The 26,733-nt window shown below is 36.5% G+C and overlaps 3 protein-coding genes across 4 annotated transcripts in view; 2 read left to right on the forward strand and 1 right to left on the reverse strand.

Moving 5' to 3' along the window:
• The window catches only part of LOC123317538, a 263,709-nt gene extending 253,563 nt beyond the window's left edge, over window positions 1–10,146 (forward strand). For both annotated transcript variants that reach the window (XM_044904119.1, XM_044904118.1), the window contains 3 exons: window positions 6,121–6,213; window positions 6,875–7,015; window positions 7,494–10,146. In XM_044904119.1, coding sequence (XP_044760054.1) covers window positions 6,121–6,213; window positions 6,875–7,015; window positions 7,494–8,260 — 1,001 coding nt within the window. In that variant the 3' untranslated portion in view covers window positions 8,261–10,146. The remainder of the gene's footprint in view (window positions 1–6,120; window positions 6,214–6,874; window positions 7,016–7,493) is intronic.
• Window positions 10,147–11,125: 979 nt separating this feature from the next.
• Window positions 11,126–14,312, forward strand: LOC123317534 (protein asunder). The gene is made up of 9 exons (XM_044904114.1): window positions 11,126–11,446; window positions 11,500–11,574; window positions 11,701–11,987; window positions 12,046–12,136; window positions 12,229–12,495; window positions 12,664–12,905; window positions 12,963–13,194; window positions 13,250–13,571; window positions 13,719–14,312. The coding sequence occupies exons 1-9, from the start codon at window positions 11,207–11,209 to the stop codon at window positions 14,006–14,008; spliced, it is 2,046 nt and encodes a 681-aa protein (XP_044760049.1). The 5' UTR covers window positions 11,126–11,206; the 3' UTR covers window positions 14,009–14,312.
• Window positions 14,313–15,289: 977 nt separating this feature from the next.
• On the reverse strand, window positions 15,290–26,603 carry LOC123317954. The gene is made up of 5 exons (XM_044904591.1): window positions 26,449–26,603; window positions 19,723–20,071; window positions 18,032–18,288; window positions 17,662–17,925; window positions 15,290–17,571 (listed from the first exon to the last, which is right to left on the reverse strand). Exons 2-5 carry the CDS (start codon window positions 19,869–19,871, stop codon window positions 17,252–17,254), a joined length of 990 nt encoding a protein of 329 aa, XP_044760526.1. The 5' UTR covers window positions 19,872–20,071; window positions 26,449–26,603; the 3' UTR covers window positions 15,290–17,251.
• Window positions 26,604–26,733: the final 130 nt, after the last annotated feature.

Genomic DNA, 26,733 nt, shown 5'->3' on the forward strand with positions numbered 1-26,733 from the left:
TGTATCACATTTCCATCTACGGTTAGTTTTATCGAGAGAAAAATCAATCTAACGGTGACTATCGAAAAATTTCCAAATAGATGGAATCACTTAAATAATCGCCAAGACCAAACGGCTGCATCGAGCTTGATAAAATTGTCAGATTTCCAACTAGAAGAGTTGCTCTTTCAGAATATGTATCACATTTCCATCTACGGTTAGTTTTATCGGGAGAAAAATCACTCTAACGGTGACTATCGAAAAATTTCCAAAAAGATGGAATCACTTAAATAATCGTCAAGACCGAAGGGCTGCATCGAGCTCCATAAAATTTTCAGATTTATTACAGGTGGTCCCTGCTAACAAGAATCATATAAAAGTGGTCCCTGGCCAAGAAAAGATTTGGAACCCCTGCACTAAACGATTCCATCAAGAGTGGAGCAACTAACAAACTCCCACTTTTTATTACCGAAATTTGGTCTCCGCGGGTTTAATCCCATATAGGCGAAGACGGCCCAACATGTACTAATTCAGTTTGTACAACTCCAAACAACCTCCCTGTTCGGTTAGTAGTACGCGGGTCGAAACGTTACCCCTCGTTAAGTAGTTAACGTTGAGCCGGGCAACCGTACGGTAATTCGGCTCTGTGTTTGGCCTTCATTTGCACACTGTCAACCTCCGGACCGAACTCGGCAGCTATCAAAGGGTCAGACATGAGATCCATGCCTTATAATTACAAGAAGTGATTGCCAACACCGATCCATTACCCACGGGATTAATTAATCATCGGAAAAGCGGGGACTACGGGTTTAAAGTCATAAATTGAAAGTGCTGAAATTTCCTGAGAGATACGAGGGCGGTTTGCGCGCGTAAAGGATCGGGAAATGGCCCCAATCCGACTGACTGGACGTTCTACGTTCGTTTTGCGGTGATGCTGCTAGGGCAAGAAGGGATTACGTCGAAGTAAAAACGACGTGTCCTCCTACACACGAAGCCGATGATATCGCATCATTCAAACACTCCAGAAAGGTGCCTGAGAACTCTTACACTGCGAGATCTGAGAAGTCTTAGCAAGAATATGCTACACCTCCTTACTGCGTTCCTTACAGGGCACTTGATGAGAATGGGCTTATCAGAAACTGACGAGTTGTCTACTGAGAGGATCTCCAGAACTATAGCAGCTAGAGGAAAACCAATGACACATTTCCAAGCTCATTTTCGGAGAAACAAAAAATGGTGAAAACCGCAGCCTCCTACGATACTTCGTTTTTGAGTTTGACAATTTCGTAAGGTTCTCATAACTTTTTTGTCTTTGAAGTTACTAATCTGAAACTTGAACCTTCTACTGGCACTTTTTCACGTGGAATCCACTGATGAGCGAAAAATATTTTTTCATTTCGAATCATTAGTTGAACTTTCATTTATTTAAATGCAAAGTTTCATTGAATTTGTTATTTTTGAGTTGGAAAAAATCTTTTGTCAGTAGATTCTACGTATGAAAGTGCTTAAGAAGATTCAAATTTCAGATCTGTTACTTCAAAGACAAAAAAGTTATGGAAACTTTTCCAAATTGTCAAATTCTCAATTTTTGTTTATAACTAGAAATCTAAAAATGATAGGCCGATTCTGTTTTCAGATTTGAATGAGTCACGAAAAAAGAACTCGAGAATATGTCATCCGTTTTCTTCTAGCTGCTATAGTTCTCGAGATCCCCTCAGTAGACAACGAATTTTGCCCACCCTGTACAGGGTGGGCAAAATTGGTGATACCTGAACTACAACTTCTTAACCCAACGAGATAGAGAAAAATGAATGTACCATTCATGTCGTCTTTTTTCGACAAAATAATAATGCCATCAACTGCATTCCTCTATATTCTTTTGTTTTTGAGTTATAGGCTAAAATTTTAATTTGGGCCATTTCAACTTTGGTCATTATCTCCGTTCCTGTTTGTGCTAGGATGTTGAAATGAAGACAGTATACAGATACTTTTTGATTGAAATCCAGTGGCGTACTGTGATTTTTTCCAACAGGTTTATTTGCTGAGCTATAACATAAAGTTGTGTTTTTTCTTATGACATCAGTAGTTTAAAATGACTTAGGAAGAATCGCCAATTTTTACGATTTCAGAAATATATTATACATCGCCCTGAGTTATTTTAAACTACTGTTTTCATTAAAAAAAAAATACACCTTTATGTTGAAGCTCAGCAAATATACCTGTTCGAAAAAACCATAGTACGCCACTGGATTGCTATCAATGTCTTATAATGTTTTCATTTCAACATCCCAAACAAACAGAAACGGAGATAATGACCAAAGTTGAAATGTTAGTTTTAACCTCGAAAACAAAAGAAGAAAGAGTAATGCAGTTGATGGCATTATTAGTTTCTCGAAAAAAGGCCAAAAATACCAAAAATTCAAAAAACCCAACTCTTGAAACTAATGCTATTTAATGAATATTCGAACATTTTGTAAAATGAAAGTATTCCTCATATTTTCTCGTATAATGCTCCGTTTTCGAGTAATTTGATGTTCAAAAATTAAAAAGTATACAGGGTGATTCATAACAATTGGGAAATAGGCTGAGGGCAAATTGTTTGGACCAAATATACCTTAATAAAATATTGCTGTGGAAAATGATAGAGGGCGTTAAAGTTGAATTTTTTATAAGGGGCAGAATAATATTTTCTTAGATTCTTAGAAGTTCGAAAGTCCTTTATTGAAAGAATTAGAAAAGGCATAGATGTAGGAGGAGGCCACGTAAAACATTTAATTTAAGTTCATTCTTTTTATGTTACATTGTTTTTAATTATGCTTCATAGTCAAAATAAATAAATAAAATAAATAAATCGTTACTTCAAATCCCCTTTCGATGCTCTGAACTGTGTAATTGTATTTTTCTCAAAAGCGGATGAAAAAATATACAGAGAAATTATTAGCAAAAACGAAACAAAAAATTCAACTTTATCTTTTTCCACAGCAATATTTTATTGAGGTATATTTAGTCCTATCGCCATATTTTGGTCCAAACAATATGCCCTTAGCCTATGTCCCAATAGTTATGAATCACCCTGTATGTGAAATTTGAAAAATTGAAATCTTTGGCTGAATATAACTCTTTTTAAAAAATCCACAGATTGCGTAATGTCACAGATTTAGCTATTAGTTATTCTGAAGGTAATTTTGTTCTTCCAGGGGTGGCACAGCTCATTATGAAAACTTAAAATGGCTATATCTTTTTATCAGGGCCGACTCGGAAAAAATGGTAAAGGAAAAAAGTGTTTCTTTTGACCTCAAGAATCTACTGTTACAATATTTGTACGAGTCAAAGACTCATTAGGCGTTTTTTTATATTTCTCCATAAACGAACGCTCGCGCTGAATAATACTGGAAGCCCTAGGTGAAATTGCGCTGCTCTGGACGCAACCAGGCCCATATTTCATATAATTTCATCAGTGCAATTCAGACTTATCATCGCATCTTCGCTAATTTCTACCAACCCCCTCCTAGGAACAACTAACTAGGTAAAGAGTTCAAGGCGGTACACGTAGAACTTTGATTGTATCACGCCCCGCCTGAGGGGGGGCCTTTTGCTTTGAATACTAATTGCCACTTTGCCACTCACCCTTCACTCTGTTCGACGTCTAAGTAAGAGATGTTCAAAACAAAAGGAAGAGGAACTGTTCTAGCTCTGTGACACAATGGGACTATATCAAGATCGAAAGTGCTCCTTCATTAGCGTAACTGATGATTTTTTCCCGGGGTAGAATCGCGATATTAGGTATAGGGGAGGAGGGGAAAATTTATCGACAACTCTGTTTGGTGGCGCAGGCAGAACATCAACAACTGCCTCTAGGAGGTACTTCGATGAAGGTTGTGCCTTGCTGGAAAACAATGTATGGACGTCCATCTAGCTAGGGTTGCATTGTACTGAGAAATTATGACCCATTCCTGGAGGGTTTCACCAGAGTACGAGAATATATTGAAAAATTTTTAGCCTAGTAGAGAACCAAACAAAATTTCAATGTCAAAATATTTTATTACTCAACATATTCTTCTCTTAATTGGATAACTTTATTACAGCGAACCTGCAACGTCTCTAGACCTTTAAAAAAATATGTTTCTTCTTGCTTTGCAAACCAGACCTTCACAACTTTTATAACCTCCTCGTTAGAAGAAAATTTACGACCTTTCGAACTTTTTTTCAGTTGAGGAAAGAGATGATAGTCTGATGGAGCCAAATCTGGTGAATAAGGGGGGTGTTCTAGTAATTCAAACCCTAAATCACGTATTTTTTGCATGGCAATATGAGATTTGAGTGCAGGGGCGTTGTCCTGCAAAAACAAAGCACCTTTGGATAGCTTTCCGCGTCTTTTCTCTTCAATTTTTTCCCGTAAAGTGGTCAGTAAAGTCGAATAGTAATCTCCGGTTATTGTTCTAACCTTATCCAAATAATCAATCATGATTACTCCATGGCAATCCCAAAAAACTGAAGCAAGAACTTTTCCAGTAGATTTTTGGACACGAAACTTCTTAGGTCTTGGAGAACCAGAGTGTCGCCATTCCATCGACTCTTGCTTTGTTCTGGATCGTAGAAATGTACCCAAGTCTCATCCATAGTAACAATTCGGCTTAAGAAGTATACATCGTTTTCAAATCGAGCACAGATCGAACGCGATGCTTCTACCCTTGCACGCTTTTGGTCAACATTCAAACATTTGGGGATCCATTTGCAGCAATTTTTCTCATGTCCAAATTGACGTGAACTATATGATGAACGCGTTCGTATGAAATATTCAGTGCTTCAGATATCCGTTTTAGCCCAATTCGACGGTCTGATAAAATCAGGTCGTGAACTGCATCGATATTTTCGGAGACTGACACAGAAACTGGCCTTCCCGATCGATCATCATCTTCAATGGAAAATTTAACTCTTTTGAAGCTTGCAGTCCAATTTTTCACGGTCGCATACGAAGAACATTGATCACCAAGGGTATTAAGCTATCTTCGTAAATCTGCTTACCTCTTAACCCTTTCAAAGGCAGGTACTTGATGATGGCTCGTTACTCCAATTTTTCGATTTTCACAATTTCGGGGGACATCTTCTTTCTTTTAATTTATTGCGTAACTCTGTTTTACTTTTTCGACCTCAAACTTCACACTGACACTTCTAATGAGTTATTGTTCGTTGCTATGGTAACGCAATATTATTTTTATGCATGGAACTGGTCTAGGCTAACTAGATATCAATACATCCTCGTATATCTCTTTTAGCTCCTTCCTTCTCCAAAGCAGAGACTCTTTCTTTTAAGAGCATTTTGCTATACCACAGGAAGGACTGGTCCAGTAAGACTAAAAAGACTTCAACTTTAGCATTCAAAAGTCTTCAGTCTTGGCCAAGCCGTACAAATCATCCTGCGTACCATCGTGAAGGTCAGATCTAGAATACGCCGAATATACGGTCATAATTTCAGAGTCCGTTTATTTTATAAATATCAATGGCGCCCTGATTCAATTTGAATTCATTTTCCGCCTTGCGGAAGTGAGCTGGGTAAATTCAACTGTTTACGTAGGATATTTGCATGAAAGAAGCCCTCGCAGTGAGCCAGGTATGTAGATATCCCTTCAGGTGATGGCCAGTTAGGATCGGGGTAGAATGGGACTCGAATTTTTATGTTGAATCAGCGGAGAACGCCGTGAATTTTATACGTCGCGTTTTATTGTTCTCGAAATATCTCATTTGAAGAATTGCCTGCCCTTCATTTTTCATGTCGTTCCATATTAGCAATTCTAATTGAATCAACTGATTTCTATATCATACAATGTGAGTAAAAACCAAATAAAAAAATGTTCAATTTTGAAGGTAGTTCACCTTTACTCGCCTGAAGATGCTATTGTGATAGCGAAACACGTGTAGTGGTTTAAACACTCATTTTGTGAAAATCGTATAATCTGTTTTAAGTTCATCTATGGATTTTCCTCATAACATATTTTCTTTCGATATATAGAGATTTTTCTAGAATAGCATCCCTATAATGAAAACAAAGGTTGATAAGAGTTGGGAAATATGTTCAAATATGAAAAATATTTGATAAAGAAGGATGATCATCTCTTTAACAAGATTTTTTTTTTGTTTCAGCCGGCGAAATTTTCTATCATTGCAACCGAATAGATTACTTCTCCAAGGAAAGATACAGCCCTGACCCTGCAGATTCTGCATTAGCTATTCCATGTAAGTATTCTAAACTAATCATCTTTCAAATAGTAAAATTGGTCATTTTGGCAAAAAAGTTCATCATTTGGCATGGTCACTGAATAATGTGTTGGATCCTGAGTTCACGTCAAAAATGTCTATTGACATTCTTCTTCTTCTTCTTCTTCCATTATGGTTATGTCTGAACTTTCTTTAGTTTTATCCATAGACATAGAAAATTCTCTATGTCTATGGTTTTATCAGTGTTATACATAGACATAGAGACATGGACTGAGCAATGCCAGCATGAAATTGGCTATTTATTAGAAAGAGAGAAAAGCTCGTCGGGATATTACCTTTCTCTTTTTTGTTCACAATGTTCACATAGAGGTGAGTGTAGACCAATCAAATTTCTAGAAAAAGACAACTGCATTCCCGACGTGTTTTTCTCTCTGTCACTTTTTTTGACCGTATTTCATGCATAGATATAAAGGGAAGGCACAGTCCATGTCTCTATGTCTATGGTGTTATATTACCTATGTTCATAGACTTTGCATAATAAAGAGAATCTGTCAGGGTCATTGACTTGAAATCAAGAGATACAACTCAACTTGTGACCAGCGTTCTTCATGTGTAGAACTTTTTCGGAATTAGTATTTAAAATCTCAATAGCAGCATTATCACCCATTTTATTTTTCAGATACTGTGACGAGAACAGTCATATTCTTCATATTTGCCAGCTTACTGCTCAGCACTGCCTATGTCTTCAGCATTATGGGACAATGTGTTAAAAACAGGACCGTCTACACTTTCATATCTGGAGTGGTATTCACCGTAGCAGGTTAGTTATCACTATCGTTATCCTTATCATTACTACTAGTAGTCCAAGATATTCACCGAATGGCCTCACAAATAGATGAAATGGCCATAATATGCCAGTAGAATACTCTACTTTGCACATGATTGGGTTAATTTATAGTTTAATGATTGTTTAAATTCTTTCTGAATATCTCAATGTTTGTAAACATTTCAATATTTAAACACTCATGAAGTTCGCTACAGACCTATTTTGACATTTCAGAAGTATAGACATAGAAATATTTCTGTGCACACAAACCTAATTATGGGGAGTACTCTATTTACTCCTATATTTCTTCTTCATCCTTAACTCTATACTCTTAGTCGAGATAATTTGAGTTTTCTATGGTTGTGGCCATGAAATTTGACAGACCAGAGAATTGTAGCTCACAGATCAGAAGTGAAGAACGTCAGTATGCACAGAGTTTGTTCAATATTCGTTCATTCGCCTTTTTTTTCAGGGTTGGTGATGCTCCTCGCGCTCATCATGTACATCTCGGTCTTCAAGTCCGAGATAGGCAGCAAACTCCGATCCCGCAGTCACTTCCAACCGGCCCCCTTCGTCTACTGGTACGGCTACAGCTTCCTCCTCTACATCGTCGGCCTGATATCGGCCCAAATCTCGGGCGTAGCCTCCATATTCCTCTTCATCTACAAGATGCGACTGGAATGGAGGTACGAGATCTACAACGAACTGAGGAGGGGAAAGAAGAAAGCGCAGCGGCCGAACCACTTCGTACACCACGAAAGATCCGTTTACTACCCCTGTAGGAGGCATCCGGAGGCGTACATCAACTCCAACAGCGCCATCCACTTCCCTCCCATACCCCAGAGGCGCTATTTTTTCAGCAAGGAACCCGTCAGCGATTCGCCGTGCAGCGTTCACAGAATACCGCACGTTCGGTCGCGCAGCAATTCCGTCAAAGACGATCTATCGAGTTTCTATGACTTTCCGCCGCCGCCCACGATAAGCTACCAGTTCGACGACACGTTCAACCGCGATAGTTTTAGACGTTTACCGAGAGATGTCACGACGAACACGGTCTCCACGACAGCGGACGTTAATTGTGATATGATGAGCGAGCGTTTCGAGGACTTCTCGCCCATCGTCCAGCACGAACGCGAATTCGTCACCTTCAACCTAGACCAACCGTTGCCTCTGAGATCGCAGTCTGTGGTTTCGATCAGCTCCAAAAGCGACACGCTCAGACGAACTACCCCAGTGTAATGGCCATGTGTGTTCTGTGTTCTTCATTTTTCTCGAACTTCGCGAACCACAGACGTTTTTCCCGCATAGAGGATGTCGCAAATCATAGATGCATTGTCTCTATGTTTATGGGTGGCATAGAACATAGAAATTCAAGAAGAAGCGTTCGATTAGGTTACAGAATTTTGTAAGAGGAGCTTCTGTGTTCGGAAGTAGTGCTTAGTTGCACCCACAGACTACTCAGTGGTTAATCTGTTGTTGCACCGAATGATTCTCATTTCGAAAACACGTGGACTCGAAATAAAACGATTTCTTCAGATGTTTAACAAAATTGGTATTCCTAACATACGAAAAGCCTTCAATTTATGATGTAGCCTCGAAATTTATTTTCATATTTGCTGGATATTTTAGGAAATGAACGGTAATCTTGAAATGGTATATGGTACAAGCTAAGCATTACTAGAAGACAAAGAAGCACCAAATGTTGGACGATTTTTGTTTCTTACCAATGGAAAATTATTAGAATGTTGAACTACATCTCGTTTCAAAGTCGCTTGAAAATATAATTGAGAAAAAATTCACAGGGAGAAGATCAACTGTAACAAGCTGGGGACAATTTTTCCATACTATATATACCACTCTTTAGATAAATATTTCAAAAACATATGATCTCAAAAGTAAACCCAATATTCTGGGAGTTTCAACCTTCATCTTCGGTATTTTCCGACCAAAAACAACATTATGAATAGTTATTTCATTATTTTCTCTCAATATTCTTTTTTCTAAACACGTACTAAATGAAAGAAATGTAAATTGCTTTTGAGAATTTCATCGCCAACCAACGTTTCTACAAAATTCATTGTACTTAACGGATTTTCTTGAATTTTATAAGAAAAAATTTTGAAGGAAAGTGTTTTTTCCAATGGAATTCAAATACTGTTGAAAAAAAATTACCTACGGAAACTCCCAAATCTCGAAAAATGTACCCCTATCTGTTCATCCTATTACTATCCATCAACCAAAAATTCAAATCGTCAATATTGGAATCAGTGGAACTCTGGATGGACAAAAATCGATTATTTTGTTCTTTCGATTAGGTTAATAATCTTGGCAATATTGCCACTGTTGATTGACTGAAATGTTTTTATATATATTAAATGAATTCTAAAAATGGGTGTAATTTAAGTAGTAAATATTCAATTTATATGTTATGACTGTAATGAGAACATTTTTGATGAAACCGAAGAAGATATTTGCGCAGCTGCCTATTTGAAAAGACAATTCAGTTTTAGATCATGGACTTATTGAGCACAGAATAGATAGCCCACTGTGAAAACTAGCTTCAGCGCCATCTGTTTTTCCGGCACAGATACTAATGTGGGGAAATATTGAATTTTCGTGTAGTAATCGGACAAACATTTCTGAAAAATTCCCAAAGAAAAATCACAAAAAGGTTCCAAATTATTTTCAATGAATCTTGCAGATCACCGAGGTTGTTTGAATTGACCTTTCTCCTAGCCTGCTGTGCGATTTCTCAAAAAAAGGGAATCGGTGTGTAATATGAGGTCACTGTCATATCTGTCAGATTTTCATATATCACAATTTTGTTTTCTCGGAATCCTGAAGAATGATCGGAAATTTGTCATCATCCCAACAGAAACCTTCCCTGAATTGTTGTTAAGGGAACAGTTCTCTTGGCAAAAATACACATGTATAAATTCTGAATGACACACGTGCCAATAAAATAAATTTAGAATATTTTGAAGAAAATACGTTTTATAAAAATATTACCTATAATTTCATTTGTTGACTACAATTGTTGAGAATATTTATAACGGCAGATATTTGAGAACCATTAGTTATGAAATGTATATCAACATATCTCAATATTAAAATTATATTATGAAGAGGTTGTTTTTTTTTTTTCATTTTACCAGGGAAACTACACGTGGGCAAAAGCTGTCAGCCCAGGGTGGTCATTTGAAGAAATGCTGCCGTACTATTAAGATGAACCCACAGATTAACACTAAGGCTTTTGACCAAAAGTTGAGAGTTTGCGGAATAAAAAATCTGCGAGTTGCTGATTGCAGCATCATGCCAACCCCACATGCTGTTGCGCTCGTGATAGGTGAAAAGGCTGCTAATTTGGTGAAAAATTTATACTGAAGAATTTTATACATACACGTTCAGATAAACTGAATTGAATTTTATGTGAACGGTGTATGGAATCACCAGATATATAGTATATACTATTTCAAAAATCTCATGTAACCCTAATGTTTTAAATAACATCCAACAAATGAAAAGTTACAATAGACAATTGAACGATATTGCTATATCTCTCGAATATACAAATAACATATTGCAAAATTTAAAACTTACTTTTGTACGATGAAATCGAACCACAGACCAAAGATCTAATCTTGACCACAGACTCTTATTACATTTCATTCTTTGAACATAGATACATGGAAAACTGTAATAGAAAATAAAAATTTGTTGTTGTCGCAAGACTGGAGTTTTAATTTTCAATGCCAGAAGAAAACTATGCAACGCTTTCGGAATCAATTAAGAATTAATTATTTTAATATTTAGCATTTCTCCATAAGTATAGATATACTAAGCACATATTCTATTAATGAAATTTTGCAACATCATATTTTTTCGATCGACATTCTCCGACTTGTTAAATTTTCCACTTATACGCAGATTACAGAGTAATCTGTGCACTTATATTAGTATTCTGTGCTCTTAAACCAAAGAGGAACTTCTTCTTCGCTTAAAAATGGCATTCTATGCTTGGAAATCAAAACCAAAGATTAACCTCTTTGTTCCTCTTTGTCAAAACCACAGATTGCAGAGAAACATTCTCTGTAATCTGTGATCAAAACATAACAAAAAAACTAACCTCAATCCTCAATTTAGAAAATAAACCCTTTTATCGAATTTCATGAGATTCCCTTTAAAATGGCCTTCTTTTCCTCGAGCAAAATGTACCCAGCCAACCATAAAACCGTGTTTGTATTGGATCACACCCCATATTTCGGTATATCTTGTGAAAATCCGATAGAATTCGAGTTTCTTAAGGCTAGGGGGCCGGGATGTCTTCCGATACCTCCGTTTTCCAAATCCTTATGGACTTGCAGCTTCGAGTCTGCCATTGAATATTGCAGAATCGTCTGGGATCTTTTCCCACAAGGAAAATTGGTGTGTATGATTCGGGAATGCACCGATTGGAAGTTTAATTGTTCTACTTGCAGATTAGGTTTATAGCTTCGGATCACTTAGCGCATATCATAAGTACCTGGAACCTCGGACATCAACATTTAGGCCATGTAGGTACACATGTTGATTGACAAAGGCTCTTGCATTTTTTTTAAACTTATGGGTTTCTCTCCCGACACAATAAATGAATATAAAAAATTTTGAAATGAATGATTCCATTCGATTTATGCTTCCAGATTACGAGTATGATGTCGTTAATAGGAGTACCCCCTTCTGTTCATCCGTCAAACTCGAATTTGGACTATACAGTACTTCACGGACTTAAAGCAGCCGTAGAAGCTCTGAGTGAACCAACAGATTCACAACTAGAAAAGATTAAATCTGATGTACCAATGAAGTTGATGAATCGGGGTAGAGTCATTTGTATCACTTCGGCACGAGACGATGAGAGTATGAAAAGATTAGAAGAAATTTTCTTGAGTGGATTGATACAACAAAACAAGGCTGCTGCTAAATCGGACAGGTAACTTAGTTCATCAAAGGTAGTTTTTTTTTGTACAAATTTTGTATTTGTTTTATAGGCATATAGTTATCGACCATTGCCACTTGGTTATTATAAATACTTTCCCTGTCAATATAGAAAGCCAAGTGAGCAATCATACAGTAAGAAATGTAAGTTAGAAAAGTTGTAAAAGTTTTTGAATTGGAATTTAGTTAAATTTTTTATAAATGTTTGTTAGTAACAGTTCTACTGATCTTTTCAGCTTTCAGTTATTTTAACAACGGAAGTGCATTCTGTTAAAGCTAGTCTTATACCTAATAAATTGTCTGCGTTAATATTAGAACATTATGACCTGGCAAGTACAACTGTAACTGGTATTCCAATGAAAGAAGAGCAAAACGCTAGCTCTTCGGCTAATTACGATGTGGAAATTTATCATGCTAGCTCTGCCCACACTGCAATCCTCAAGGGTAATGCTTCAGATTCCCTTGCTATCCAAACACAGAAAGAAAATCATGAATATCAAACGGTAAGTCTGATAAAAACTTGTTCACAAGTGCCAGCTCCCTCGATTCTTATAGACTTGTTATGTGGTCCCCTTTCATTTCAAGAAGAATTTGAAGATGCCGAAAAGCATACGTTTCATATATAAAACTTTTTAAATATGGAGAGGACTCAATTAATTGATTTGTTGAAGGTTACTTTGAAATGGTGCACTCCTAGGGGTACAACTGGTTCAGATCTGCACAACTGTACTTGCATGCATAGGATAACGCCGGTTGACGTTAATTCTAGGCCTTCATTATGTCTCATTAATTTTCTACTGAATGGTCGATCTGTAATGTTGGAAATGCCCAGAAAATCAGGGGGCAAAATAACAAGTCATTTGCTTGCTGCGCATGGAGGAGAGATATTTATACATACCCTATGCACTGCTAGGTAATATGGGTCGAATCAAGTTTTTAACAGATCATTAAAAAAAATTTGTCATTTCAGATCAGTGCTGGAAGATCCTCCTTCCATCTCAGAAGGCTGTGGGGGTAGAGTTACCGACTATAGAATAACGGATTTTGGATTACTGATCAGACAAAATACTTTGTTACCGATTAAATCCAGTGCTGCCGATAAAGCTTTAAACGCTACAGTTGAAATGAAATCGAGATTGAACAGGATGACGAGGTACTGGCCTTTGACCATAAGCTCTACGTTGATTTTTAACTTGAAAATGGTATGTTACTTTTCTTCAAAATCCTTCGAACACATTTCAGATGTCGAATTTTTAGTATATTGATCCACTCCCATCGATAATAACCAAAGAAAATATAGCGGAGGAAGAAGTTTTTCAATGCAAACAAATAATAAGAAACCTGATTAATTTAGAGAATAAACATGAATCGCTTCATCCGTTGAACACCGGTCCGAGAATCAAGGGTCAAAAAAGGGAAGAACAATATAGAACCATGTGGAACGAATTAGATATGCTCATTAAGAATAATTTGCATACGGAAAATCACAAGAGCATACACAAATGTTTATTGGAAGGCCACACTTTCAAGGATGAGAAGGTGGAGTTGGACGATGCCTTGAGGGAACTAGATCAGATAGGTAATCTTTACTTTGTTAAAACACATATATGTCTGACAGAAATGTCAAATTTTGTCATTTTAAAAATGGAAATGACATTTTAGACCACAGAACACACGTAGTATGCTTTATAATTTCATACCTTCTACTGCTCTCGTTCCTTTCTAGGTCCTTCCAAGCCAGAGCTCGACTCACAAAGGGCCTCTGTGATTAGAGCTACCACGGATTCTCCAATGTCGCCTCCTCCTCTTTCTAACGTAGCTTCCTCATCGACGTCAAGATCAAACATTTCTTCATCTGCTCCGAAGTCGCTCTACGAAATGTTCTTAGCCTGGCAGAAACCAAAGAGTAGGCCGGAATTCGCTGGGAGGGCTGGAGGTAGCCTAGTAGCAAAATTATACCCAAACTTGAAAACTGATAGGCCCGCAAAAACCGAGGGAATGGAGATAGATTTGTGAATGTTTTTTATACTGTGTCAAGATTGCGTTTTTATTATAATGCCAGTTGATGATTTGATGTTATTGTGTTTATTATTGCATTTGGAGACAATCACCTGGTGTGGTTGCGTCAAAACAAGAGTGAATAAATGAACAATGCAATAATGGTCCCAATCATATTTTTCATATTACACAAACTATTCAGACAATTTTTTTAAGTGAAGTATAGTCTGTTTTGATTTATATAAGATGAATGTGAATGTGCTTGATTTGAATAATTAGTGTAATCTTTTATACTGTTGATTAATTATAATTTAATTTTCTATACTTATTTTTTTACCTGCCTCGACAGCTATCAGTACTTGAAATCCAAATTGATTGACCCAATCCGTCGCCAAACAATACGAACAAACTTTTCTCGTTTTTCTTCAAAAAAATTTAAATTCAAAGAGTCCCGTAGAATTCATGGGTCATCGAAACCATAGAAAACATCTTGTCTTATCTCTGAACAAAACCATCGGGAGTGCTGTCAAATCAACATCAAAATATATTTATAGAAAGCACTTAAATATTTCCTTTTGACTAACAATGAATGGAACTATTTCAAAAAGATATATGATAGTCGTATTCGGGTTCGGCTTTTGGACGGTCCGAGAATTGTTCTAGGACTGCGCAAAACTGTTGCGCCCTAGTATAAAATCCTCTGCGCAGTTCTAGAACCATCCTCGGACCGTCCAAAAGCCGAACCCGAATACAGCTGATAATAAGAGCTGTTGAAAATTTCATAAGTCATCAGAAGAAACCATAGAATTTTAGGTTTTCAGCGCTAACTTCACGACTGACGCCGATGATCACAGAACATTATGCTTTCGAAAAGAGGAAGACATGAGTGCAGGTTGTCTATGTTCACGATTCACGATTGAAAATAAACAGCAGTCTCTGTTGAACAGTAACGTTATTTTTTCTATTTTCTTTACGAGCGAACGAAATAAAGCTTGCATGATGTTCATACATGGTCCTAACGCATATTTCGCAAGGGGATTTTTTGACGAGTTTTCGTATTTTATAATTGGCTAGCCTGAATGTAAGCGTTAAACCAATTCGATGAGAAGCATTTTCCAAGAGAGGCTCAACAGGTGAAAAAATATCTACTGATAAGATAGACATACCCGCCAACTAGTTGTTCACAAGCCACAAGTTGAAATAATTCACATTCCAAAATAAATATTCGCTTAAAATTTGTAATAATTGGTATAAATATTAGTTGAAAGAAATGCTTGCTTCCCTTTCGAAAGAAACTGATTTGCCGTGAAAGATTTATATTTATGAAAATATCCTACAAAACCTCAAACTCATTTCTACAACTGATATTTTTACAATACATTTGTGGCATTGAGGGCGTTTTTCATAAAAAGAATTAAAAAGCGGTGAGGGTAAATAGCACTGAATGAACCAACAAAAAACACCCACAATGTGGTAAAAAATAACACCTTACTATATATTATATATCATAATATAAATTAACTTGCTATATTTTTGTAAAAGTGTATGTATACATACTACTGTATTATTCATAAAAAGGCAATCAGTTATTTGTTGTTTCTATATATAAACATTTGTATTCAAACAGTAAATTTGAATTTCGAGATTACAAAATCGTGATAAATAATTTGTACTCCATTGGAAACGATTTCATAATGCCAAAATGAACAAATTTAGGAGAAACAATTCAGTACACATCTGCTATTTTCATATTTTATCTGATTACACTTTACTTTATACACGAACCAAATTTAAATCGAAGGAAATTTTCTTCTTATACAGAAACTCCACATAAAGAATTGGAATGTACATTTCGATAAGCAGCAAGTAATACAAAAGGAACTCCTAAGCTAGAAGGGGATCCAAGTTAAAAAAAATAAATTACTTACACTAACAAGGTAAAGAATGTAAGCAACTGAAGACGACAATGTGTTTCGAAATCAATAATATATCCTTCAATGAACGAATTAAACCAACAAAAATCAGATAAATTTTTTGTTGTGTGCATTCATTGAATATAGTTCATGATTTGTTCAACAAATTCTATATTAATTTTTTCAACATTATAAATGTTATAAGTATACCATTAGTGTTTTATTGTATCAACAATAGTTTCAGTAATCATCTGTTATCAAATTCCAAGGTCCAAATTAGAAGGATGCTGATGTTTTAGGAAAAATTGGAATTTTCAATCATTAGTCAAAAATATATACTCTGGGCAGGGGATTCGACTAAAAGTGACTGGAACATTTGAAAATGTATATTTAATGTAATAAACCAAGAAAAGACTATGCTGTTCGAATTAGAGCAAAAAAACTTTAAAAGGAAGGAAATTTTCGAGTGAATTTTTTATTTAACTGTGAGAAAACCCTCAAGAAAAAGGCGTTTTGAACTGAAACTAAAACCATAAGTATATATCTTTGGTTACGATTCTCATCTGGAAAAAATCAAATTCAGTAATTTTTTTCAAATTATTGCCATACTTGTACAGATATTTCCGGTAACTATTTATGGGATTTGAGAATGTACAATAGGAGGAATAACTGAAAACATGAAACGAAATTCGTTCAAAGTATCTATCTATACAATTTGTTAATAATTATTTCTCCAGCACTAAAATGTAGTTCAGTCCATCTGTTACCCTAAATTTACTATGTCGAAAAATAAGGACAAAAACGCTTTGAATCGGATCAATTTCACAAAGTTTAATGGAACATAAAACGACGACATTTGATGGTCAGTTTCAAACACTTCTAAACCTTCATTGGAAAAACTAGCGATGAACTTGATGATACTCTGGTAAAATTATTCGCGTAAAAAATTTCTTGGAAAATTCTTCCACCTCTCAAAACATCACCACTCATTCAGCATAAAAATACAAGTAATCTTTCTCACTATAAAATATCTTCAAATATAACTTTACCTTGGAAGAATCTTCCAGAAATTCACAAAAACGAAAAGAATGAGGCACCGCACATTTGATCAAATATATTTCATCTATTCAGCTTAATTTAAATTATCGGAGCATCACTGTACCCACTATTGTCGTTCAGCCGCTACAAAACTGAAATAGAAAATAAACGCTTCCAAGAATATACTTTGGAGTCAAAGACATAATCAGGTTTATCCAACTTAAGGCTTCGAAAGTGTTCAATAGTAGTGAAAACCTAATCCTTACACTCATACAACATGTGAAAAAAATTAATGGAACGCCCGTATTTGTCACTTATCACCTGTATCCTCTTTGATTTTTTTGCTAGATGGCTGATCGACTGAATTGGAATCGTCGTCTAGGGGTCTCTTGTAATCTACTGCTGACGAATCGTTTGTAGAGTCTGAGATGGCAGATTCATTGGTTTCTTCACTTTCTAAGGAAGGCGGACTATTGTCCGTAAAGGAGGTAGTTGTGTCCTCGTCTATGACGTTTGTGGCTTTTCCGTTCAATGGTTCTTGGTTGCTCTCGTCTGATACGCAAGGGTCCAAAGAGTCTCCGTTCTGACATATCGCAGGAGGTATTGAGTTGCCATTTTCAAGATTTATACCTGGAAGAAGGAACGAAATCAGAACCGAACAATATATGTTGATAACAACATAAATAGAAATCAAATAATAATAAGAAAAGTAATACTTACTAGAGAGCAGTTCTGGTTTGAATTCTGATACAATAAAGTGGGTCCACAAGGCCAATTCAATCTTATGAGGTGTCCATTCAACAGCATCTGGGCGTTTATTCTCACTTGCAACCTTGTTCAAACGATCTGCTTTGGCTTGGATGTGTTTGGCGAAATTTAGGTACTCCCTCGCCGTGTAATCGATGCCTTCAATTTCTGGTATAGCCATCAGACATTCATCGGCCATAAAGGGGGCCATTTCGGGACAGGCAGCTGCCAGCAAAGCTGAAAGAACAATAATAATAATATAAATGTGTTAAAAAATCAATCAAAATACACAGCAAGTATCTTCACCGAATCTTGCCAACCACAAATAGAAATTGAGACTAACCTGATGCCATGGTAGTACCAACACCTTTGAGATTTGAGAGAGCAGCTAGTGCTTGCTCCAAGTTCGGAAGCTTTTTGAATGCCTTCTTTGTTTCCATCATTACAGCTCTGGGGGTGTTCACTTTGATCAAATATGAGAGTTGCGGATAGAATTTTCCTCTTATTTGTTTCCATTTCATACACTGTACCAGTTCTTCATGCACCATGTGTGCATCTTTGCCCCTGCTCTTAATTTTTTTCGGTAACTCATTCTGATACCTGGAAAGCATTGTTCGTTGAAAAATTGGCAAATCATCACTAATGGCTGATCATCACTTATAAGAGGAATTATACATTTAAAATAATACAAGATATGAAATAAGTTGTATGCATTTAAAATTACTGCAGATAAGTATAAATTACATAAAAATAAAAAGAAAGTATGATTCGCTTTTTTTTCTTGAGAATAGGAATCTTTGGTACCTCCAGTTGCATGACTAAATTCATTTCATTCTTCGAGTTCAATTATAAAAAATAAAAACCAAACATAAATTACGTAGACGGGCATTACACAAGAAAAAACTTTATGTTAATCGATGATTGGTCATAGAATTACAAGTAAATCAAAATTAGGGTTATATTACAAATTTGAAAATCTGGTTAATTTGCAAAATTTCTGAGTGCTGATTTCTTTAACTTACGGCGTTCACTTAGCGCTGCGAAATGCATATTCAGAAAACTTTTACGTTACTTTTACATTTTACATTATGTAAAAAAAATTATTCCTATGAATGAACTACCCACCAAAGGGTAAAAATATATCGGACAAGAACTAACATTTAAGAGAAACTGATCCTCAGACCCTATTTTCGTTCAAGAGAAACACGGAAACACAAGAAAATGTAAAATAAATAATAATAAGTTCTGAAAAGAAACGTTTTCCTATGAAACGTGAGTTGTCATGCTTGGGAATTTTCCACTTACAATACGTTTCCTAAATATGTATAAAATGGTATTAGGAATATTTCGTAAATAATCAATAGACGAAGAAAACTACAGACAAATTGGAATTCAAGGAAAATGCAGTTAAAATAATATTTGATACAGCTAACTGGAAAGATATAAGATATAATACATCCCCCACTACTTGACGATTGGATACAAACTTCGTGGCGAAAAATCACGCTTTTAAAGAGTATACAGGAAAACAACCCCCTAGAAAAATCGAAGGAAAACATAAAACGAAACAAAATCGAAATACTCAGTGAAAAAATGCTAAAACAGTCCTCTAAAATAACGAACAAAGCTTTGTTTGATCAGGCACCATTTTGAAAGGTAGATAGCAATTGTGAAATCGACCATAATTTAAGGAAAAAGGGGTAGATTAGTGACACAGCGATATTCCACAGTATTTGAATTTAACAATGAATAGAAATTTTGAATGTATCATGAGAATTTGAACTGCAAATGAATAAATAATGGAGTAATATGTCGGCGTCCTAACATACGAACATGTTCCAGTGAATTTTGTATTAAAGGCGCGATTTAAATGTGCAGCGTGCACAATTGTCATCGATAGCCACGTGACGGACGTGATTTTAATGAGCGAGAGATTGCGGGGGTGCATAGATCAGTCGGCTTTTAGTAAAGAGCAAGAGAACACACACATTAGCGGAGTTCAATGACACAACGGATGGGTTTAGATCGACTTACCAGTTATCTAGCTTGATCAACTCCTCTGGCCTCTTAGCCCTTCGGTCAGCCTTGAGTCGGAGGGCCTGTGGATATAGTTTAAGCACTTGTTCATATTGCGTACAGGTGCCGTGAGTAAAAAACGTAGCTGTTCCGTTCGCGGATGCCATTTCGTAAAGATTACGGCTGGCGTACTGTTCTCTAGTGCGCTGACTCCCCAAGCACGGCAATGTGGCCTCGATCGTCCGATGTTTTCCCTAGCCTGGCCTAACAACGTCTGACATTCCCTCGGCGACGTTGCCACGTTCGACCGCCTACTAATGAGCTTCTTTTCCTTCCAACTCGGTGGCCTGAACTTTGCTTGAAATCGCTGAAAATTAACAATTTCAAAATTTACTGAAACTACCGTTCTGTTCTGATGATGTGCGCTTCTCGCCATTTAGTGAACCTTCGAGCGTTCGCGTCACAGCAACGCCCGATAGAATTTTAATTGAATTTCGGAATTTGTGCCGCAATCTTTGCTCGAAATCAATTCTCTTGGTTTATTAATTTCGACGGCACGGAATGCTCCATTGGATTATTCCTCGAGCCAAAATAATAACGGATCGAGTAAAATCGTCGTCAAATTAGATACCATGACGTTTCAGTGTTGGAACGCGATTATTCAATATTCTATGAAATTTGAATTTGTACCATAGAAATATGACTAATGGAGTTATATATAATTTTATGTAATAATTTCATATTTTTGTGGTTTACCACATAGAATCATAGACATATATATCTATGTCTATGCATAGAATCAAATAAAAGATGGCTAATTATTATTTATTCATTGATTTTGAAAAGATAGATAAATTTTTGTCATGAATTTCATTTGTTGAAATACTTCTTGAGAGAAGAAATGGCATGAAAACTTCTGCAAACAGTATTTCTTTGATTCTTTAATATTCAGCGATTTGATTGTTAGATCAGCTACAAAATTACAAACGAATTTTCATATTATTGCCACATTCTTGATCAATATTTTCGACAATTCAAATGTGCTGATGCTTTGGTAATAATCGCTATGTTCAATTCCAGTGCTTTTCGCACGAGCCGGCAACGTGACAGGCTTATTTCCTGTGCCTGATATCATATTTACAGCGAACTCACAGCCGCCGCCCGTACGAACGGTTTCACCAAGCGAAAGAGAACGAAAAGTTTTTACTAGCGCAGCCAGTATAGCAGGCAGGCAAGGCAATGTAACTTCGAAACGCTAGCCTGGCCTGGCTAGCTGCGATGTGGTGTAATCAACAAAATTACACTCCGTATCGAAGCTGGCTTCGCCTCCGTCCCTGAACATACGAGGCGCCGTTGGATAACCAGATTCCGTTCTGTTTCTGTTCGCCGTTTCCTCTACAGAGAACAGGATATTGGTTTTCGCCGGCTATTGTCGATCGAAATTTTGCGCAAATCCGTTGAATTGTCGATTTGAATCATTTTCTATGCGTGAGGGGTGTACAAACCGCCAGATAAATTATTTCTGTGCACTTTCAACATGGACGAAAAGTCGATACGATACTTTCAGAAATTCTATGACCCAAAGACGAATTTTTTATTAGTTTCAACGTAAACGGTGAATATTTCGGCAGGGGAAATAGATTTTTCGGAAATAATCAACGAAGAAAATAAGATTAATTCAAATTGCAGTACTCCTATACGATAAACAGATTGTTTCTACTTTAAAATGGGATAATATCAACTTTCATTCCAAATAGTTATTCACAATGTTGCAAAAAGGACAGAAATTAAATAACTGAAACCACCAAATTCAGAATTCCAAGCCGAATCGATGTGGAATTGATATTCTAGAATTAATTATATATTATTATCATCTTCTTTATTACATTTGTGTAGTTTCTCTTTTTCATAAAACTTGCTCATTACTGGACACATCTTCCAACCGCTTTTACGCTACGCCTCTGCATAATATAACTCATATTCCTTCTACGGAGTTGAGAAATTTACTCGGAAGGTCGTATTATGTATGCCTATCTAGGCAGAAGAAGGGAATGAGCTACCTGGGTCCTATCCCTGAAACACGTTATGGTTTTGAAAGGTTTTAAATTCCATAGGCGGGTAAAGATTAAATTTTCGGTCCGTTTATTGAATGGTGTGTCATTGAAATATTAGAAAGTTCGAGAGTGAGAGGAAGACAATACTCACATCCATGAAAAAGGAATGGACAATCTGAGACTGTAAACCCTAGCACAATATTTCTAGGTACCTGGTAATAAATCATTACTTTTATGTTTCTTTGTCATAAATAGGATAATTGAAAATCTCTTCCAATGAATTATCATTTTGGAAATCCATATTTTGTGGCCAAGTTAATGATAGATCTAGTTCTCCGTTCCACTTCAATATCGCCAGTTAAAAATGACATTTTTTCAAACAATCAGCATCATTCGCAGTTTATAATGTCAATTCTGACAGTGACACAACATTCCACCCTCAGGTCACAGACTTTCTCTATTTAGACCATAGACAATTAATTTCTTTGTAGCATATTTGTCGTGTCGCTATGAAATTTTTTCGTGGAACATTATGGAAATGCCCAAAGAGCCTTAAAATAATTTTATCGCGAATTCAATACATAGTAGTTAAAGCGTTCTTCTGAAGTTAAGTGGCATATATTGTTATTGTTATTTCTGTGCAGTTTGCTACAAGTGTCAATAACTGTATCATAGAACCAAAGAGTTGTTAACTCTTTGATAGAATATACACGAGAATTATTATTCATTGACGTTTCGAGCATTAATCATCTATTAAGGGCCCAAAATCGGATAAGGCTCTATTAAGTTCAGGGTAACTTTCCGGGTGAACTTGGTACAAACTTGCGGGCACCAGATAGTGCGGCATATTTCAACCGCCACCAGGCTACGACCGGGCCAAGCCGGCCTGCGTACTGCCTGTTCAACGCCTACGTTCCAAAATCAATACGAGCATCGGAAGAACACACAATTATTTCTAATACGGGTCTGCCTGTCAATTCAACCACTTCTTCGAACTTGTTATCATTGTCGGTCAGCGCAGAGTAGCGAAAAGAAAGTACCGTAAATGGATTTAAATCTCCGTGAATTGTTTTTCGATTGGAAATGAATTTGTATTTGTAAGGGACAAGAATAATCGTTTTGTCAGTTCATGAACGGTAATTTATAGAATGGCCACTTTGCAAGGGATTTACTCTTCGGTTTGATGCACAGGAACAATGTCGATTGGATTTGGAATTGATGATTTTCGGGAAGAGGCATAAATAAATCATAGCTTTCATTATTCAATGGCTCATTCCAGTTCTGGAATTTCATGGAGACTAAAATTGTATCTGTTATCTAGAACAGAAAAATGTTATTGAAAAATTCGCCCATTTATCCCAATCTCTGTGACAAGGGATGACTGAAAATTTCTCTCGATAGAACATAGAAAAACTATGTGAAATTGAAGATAATTCGATGATTTTGACAAACTACGAAAAGTATATTATCTGTGCACTTTTGACAGACATAGATATCATCCTTTGTCGTTGTCGTTGGAGAAAATATACCTAGCAGTAGAAACCATTCTCGAAATTCTCAACATGTCAACGAGCCCGCTTGAAGTGGACGTGACTTCAGATCTGATTCATTCATTCATTCGAGCGAAGCTCCACCATTCGCTCATGACTAATTTCCAAGAGAAAGCAGGATCGTATTTATTTTCGTGATTCAACCCGACAAAAAGATCATCGAGCACATGATATTAGCGGCGAAATCGATGCTCAAGTCCATTTCTGTGACGACAAACGGAACTGCACGAAGTCTTCCGATCGGTTTATATAGCAAAGTTCGACTTTCGACCCTAAGGAATGGATGTATTATTTGTATGGGTACATACTATACGTACACGATATATGGACTTATCTCAGTGCTTATCTTTGTATCTCCTCACATTTGTATTGAGGATAACAGTGTCGGGTATATTATGTATGGATTGAGCACAAATGGGTTTTACTATGGCAAAACAGTGTCCAATATATCTATGTTCAACCATCAAATTAAATACATGACTTTATAATTCTATGTTTCAATTCCTTCGTTTCTATAGTAAACATAGAAAACCAAATTCTTCGATGAACTATGAAAAGGGAAATATACCACGAATATACCCTCCGAACCTACGCCCATGCCCGCATATCCTCAATTCCTTAATGAAAATGACACCCGTCGTTTTTCCAGTACTCTGTTATTCCCTCTTCTATAATTCCGTCGACAAATAGCAGCTGAAAATTCAACTCGCAATCGAGCTCTGCCGTGCTAAAGGCAGGGAAAACCGTCAAGTTAGTCATAGAAATAAAATAAACCAAGGCCGGTAGAATACTCTGAAGTCCCCACGTATCGATTCCATTGTACTCGTAGGTATTCTTGTGTGTACCGTATTTATTAAGCTGCTTTGTTCGGTATATGAGGGCTGGGCGAAAATTAAAGAGCTCGGGTTGGTCGGATGTATTCACATGCAAAGTGTAATCAAATAGAGCGCTCCGATACCATAGAGCGATGCTTTTTTCGATGGAGATTGGGGTTTCTCGATTAAATGCACATTTTGCTTCGAAAGGTGCTGTGAATCAGACATTCTTTCATCATTATTCCGATGTTTGTTCTTAAAACTATCTCTTTCATTTGTTATTTTCAATGATAAACCGTTGGAGTCGAGCACAGAGAAGAAAGTCATAAGTCTCTTGGATAAAGAAGTCCCCAGAGGTTTTCTACTTTATGGTTTTGAGACTCGATGGTTGAATAAACAACAAATGAAAAATAAATATGTCAAATCTAACCAGTAACGAGCAAATTTATTCTATTTTTTTCTGAACACTTACTGCCGCCGAGGGAACTTCAAAGCGAGGCTAACGCCTCGCTTTGAAGTTCCGAACTTTTTGTTACGGTGGTCTTGGGACGAGGATAAAAGGGGCCTCAACCGTTCATTTATGGCGAGAGGGCTTGCTTTTCTGCCGGTAGGGACCGGCACCCCGACCAGGGCCAACTCAGCCCCTAGTGAGACGTGATGTATATTCCGATTCGGATGCATTGTGCGAAATTTCGAAGGCCTAGCTAGGGCCGATACTATCATCCCTGCCTGACTTGCAAGTTGCAGCTGACTAGTTTTCGTTCTCTGAAAAGGTTTGCCGGTTTACACGAGGGACCTCCTATAGAGCAGGGTTGGTCCTGCCCAATCGTCAGGCGATGTCAGACCGGGATATTGCAACTTCGAATATGAGGAGTACTTTAAACTGGAAATTTGAATTCTTTGTGTTCATCATTTGAGACTTGAATCGAATTTTCCTTCTCCAATTTGTCGAACTCTGCATAATTATATATCACTATTTCTATGCACCTTGGCAACGGCGTAGCTACCAAGGTCATAGAATAAAAACTAATGTGAAATTCATGATTGATGTCATGAAAATAAGGAATAAAAGTAGCATTTCCCATATATATGCGATAGCACCTTGCATTGAAAAAGGGAAAAGTTGTATGTAAATTTCAGATTGATTATCGACTGAAAAGAAACAGAATTAAAGTTACATATTTTCTATTCTGTGGACATCAAACTAGAAGTCACAAAGGTGCATAGTAATAATTTTTTCTATGCACTTATGCACCCATCCAACCATAAAAATATTTTTGCTGTCAAAATTTCATCCATTCCAAAGGTTCATCGAGAATTCGAGAATAATGAAAATAAACTGCTAAATCGTTTTGGCGCGGGGCTTCTTGTCGGTCTTGCAGGTGGTAAATAAGAGTCGGACAGTACCACCTGCTAAGTTAAGGGAAAGCAGTGTATCATTTTATGTTTAGTACTTGCAGTAACATTCGATGTTCTAGCAAACCTTAAAGAAAAGGATACAAAAGTAGAAAAGGGAAGTTTTCGCAAAGAAAGATCAACAAATAGAGAAGAGTGTGGGAAATGCCTCTTTACGGAAGGCAGGAAAATATAAAGAAGCCATAGACGTAGAGAATTAAACGTTAAGAATCAACGAAATAGAATCCACAAAAAATTTCGAGCTAATGAAACAAGTTTTTCGTACGAATTCATGTACAACTAATTCAAAAAAATGAAATACTGAAATACATATTATCTGGTCTTCCTCAAATTGAATTAAATCAAATTCTAAGCTGGTACGTTAATGTGTTTTTCATTATTATTAAATATTTCATTGACCGAAATTACTCGAAAATTTCACAAGTGTAAATAAAAAAACCTATAAGAATTAAGTGTTTTTCATCTTTCAGTATCATTTATCACTATGAGAACTCTTCAACGATGTCAATAAAATATTTCAAAAGAGCTCTCGCCATCAACATCATAGGAAAATTTCGAAAAACGAGATACTTTGAACAAAATAAATGAGCACCTACTTACCACTTTTTCATTCCTTCATGATACGAAAGCAAGTAAAATATCAAACTCATTTCAAAATATTCCCCAAATTAAAATATTCCGTGAATTAAAATGGTTCAGTTCGTAATTAAACAAGAAAACGCACCGAAATCGCCATAATTTCACCTTCTAACTAAAATTGATTAGGTTTCACAATGGAATATGGCAGCAATATCATTGTGAAATTTGTATTTTGCGGGCCCATATTCACTGTTGAGTAACAGACTGCCTTGCGCTTTACAATGTCAAACACGTGTGTGATAACAAAAACAAATGAATGCGGGTACTTACCAAAGATGCCTGTTCTAGGAAGAGTATGTTGACAATTGTATTTGGTCGATTTCGATCTTATTCCACAACCTTTTACCGTTTCACGGTTATAAAACTAGGCAGCTTTGACTGCTTTGGTCTGTACGTCAAGTGCTGACCTCTGTTTCACCTGTGTATAAGCATTAATGTACATAGAACTTAGACATCTTACGGATTTTTAGGCACCTTTCCAAATTACAGTTTTCTTCAACATGCAGAATTGGGGATTTTCCTGAAAAAAAAAACTACACTGTACTTGCTCGACTG

This window comes from Coccinella septempunctata, chromosome 7, assembly GCF_907165205.1.
Source record: "Coccinella septempunctata chromosome 7, icCocSept1.1, whole genome shotgun sequence".
Classification (NCBI taxonomy): Eukaryota; Metazoa; Arthropoda; class Insecta; order Coleoptera; family Coccinellidae; genus Coccinella; species Coccinella septempunctata.

Excerpts from the sequence above, each read along its gene's own strand:
- LOC123317534 (XM_044904114.1), top strand. The coding sequence starts at position 11,207 with ATGGCCTTCTTTTCCTCGAGCAAAATGTACCCAGCCAACCATAAAACC. Across the intron at positions 11,988-12,045 it reads GCTGCTGCTAAATCGGACAG|GCATATAGTTATCGACCATT; the intron begins GTAACTTAGTTC and ends TTTGTTTTATAG. Across the intron at positions 12,906-12,962 it reads CATACCCTATGCACTGCTAG|ATCAGTGCTGGAAGATCCTC; the intron begins GTAATATGGGTC and ends TTGTCATTTCAG.
- LOC123317954 (XM_044904591.1), bottom strand. The coding sequence starts at position 19,871 with ATGGCATCCGCGAACGGAACAGCTACGTTTTTTACTCACGGCACCTGT. Across the intron at positions 18,289-19,722 it reads TTGATCAAGCTAGATAACTG|GTATCAGAATGAGTTACCGA; the intron begins GTAAGTCGATCT and ends AATGCTTTCCAG. Across the intron at positions 17,926-18,031 it reads TGGTACTACCATGGCATCAG|CTTTGCTGGCAGCTGCCTGT; the intron begins GTTAGTCTCAAT and ends TTGTTCTTTCAG.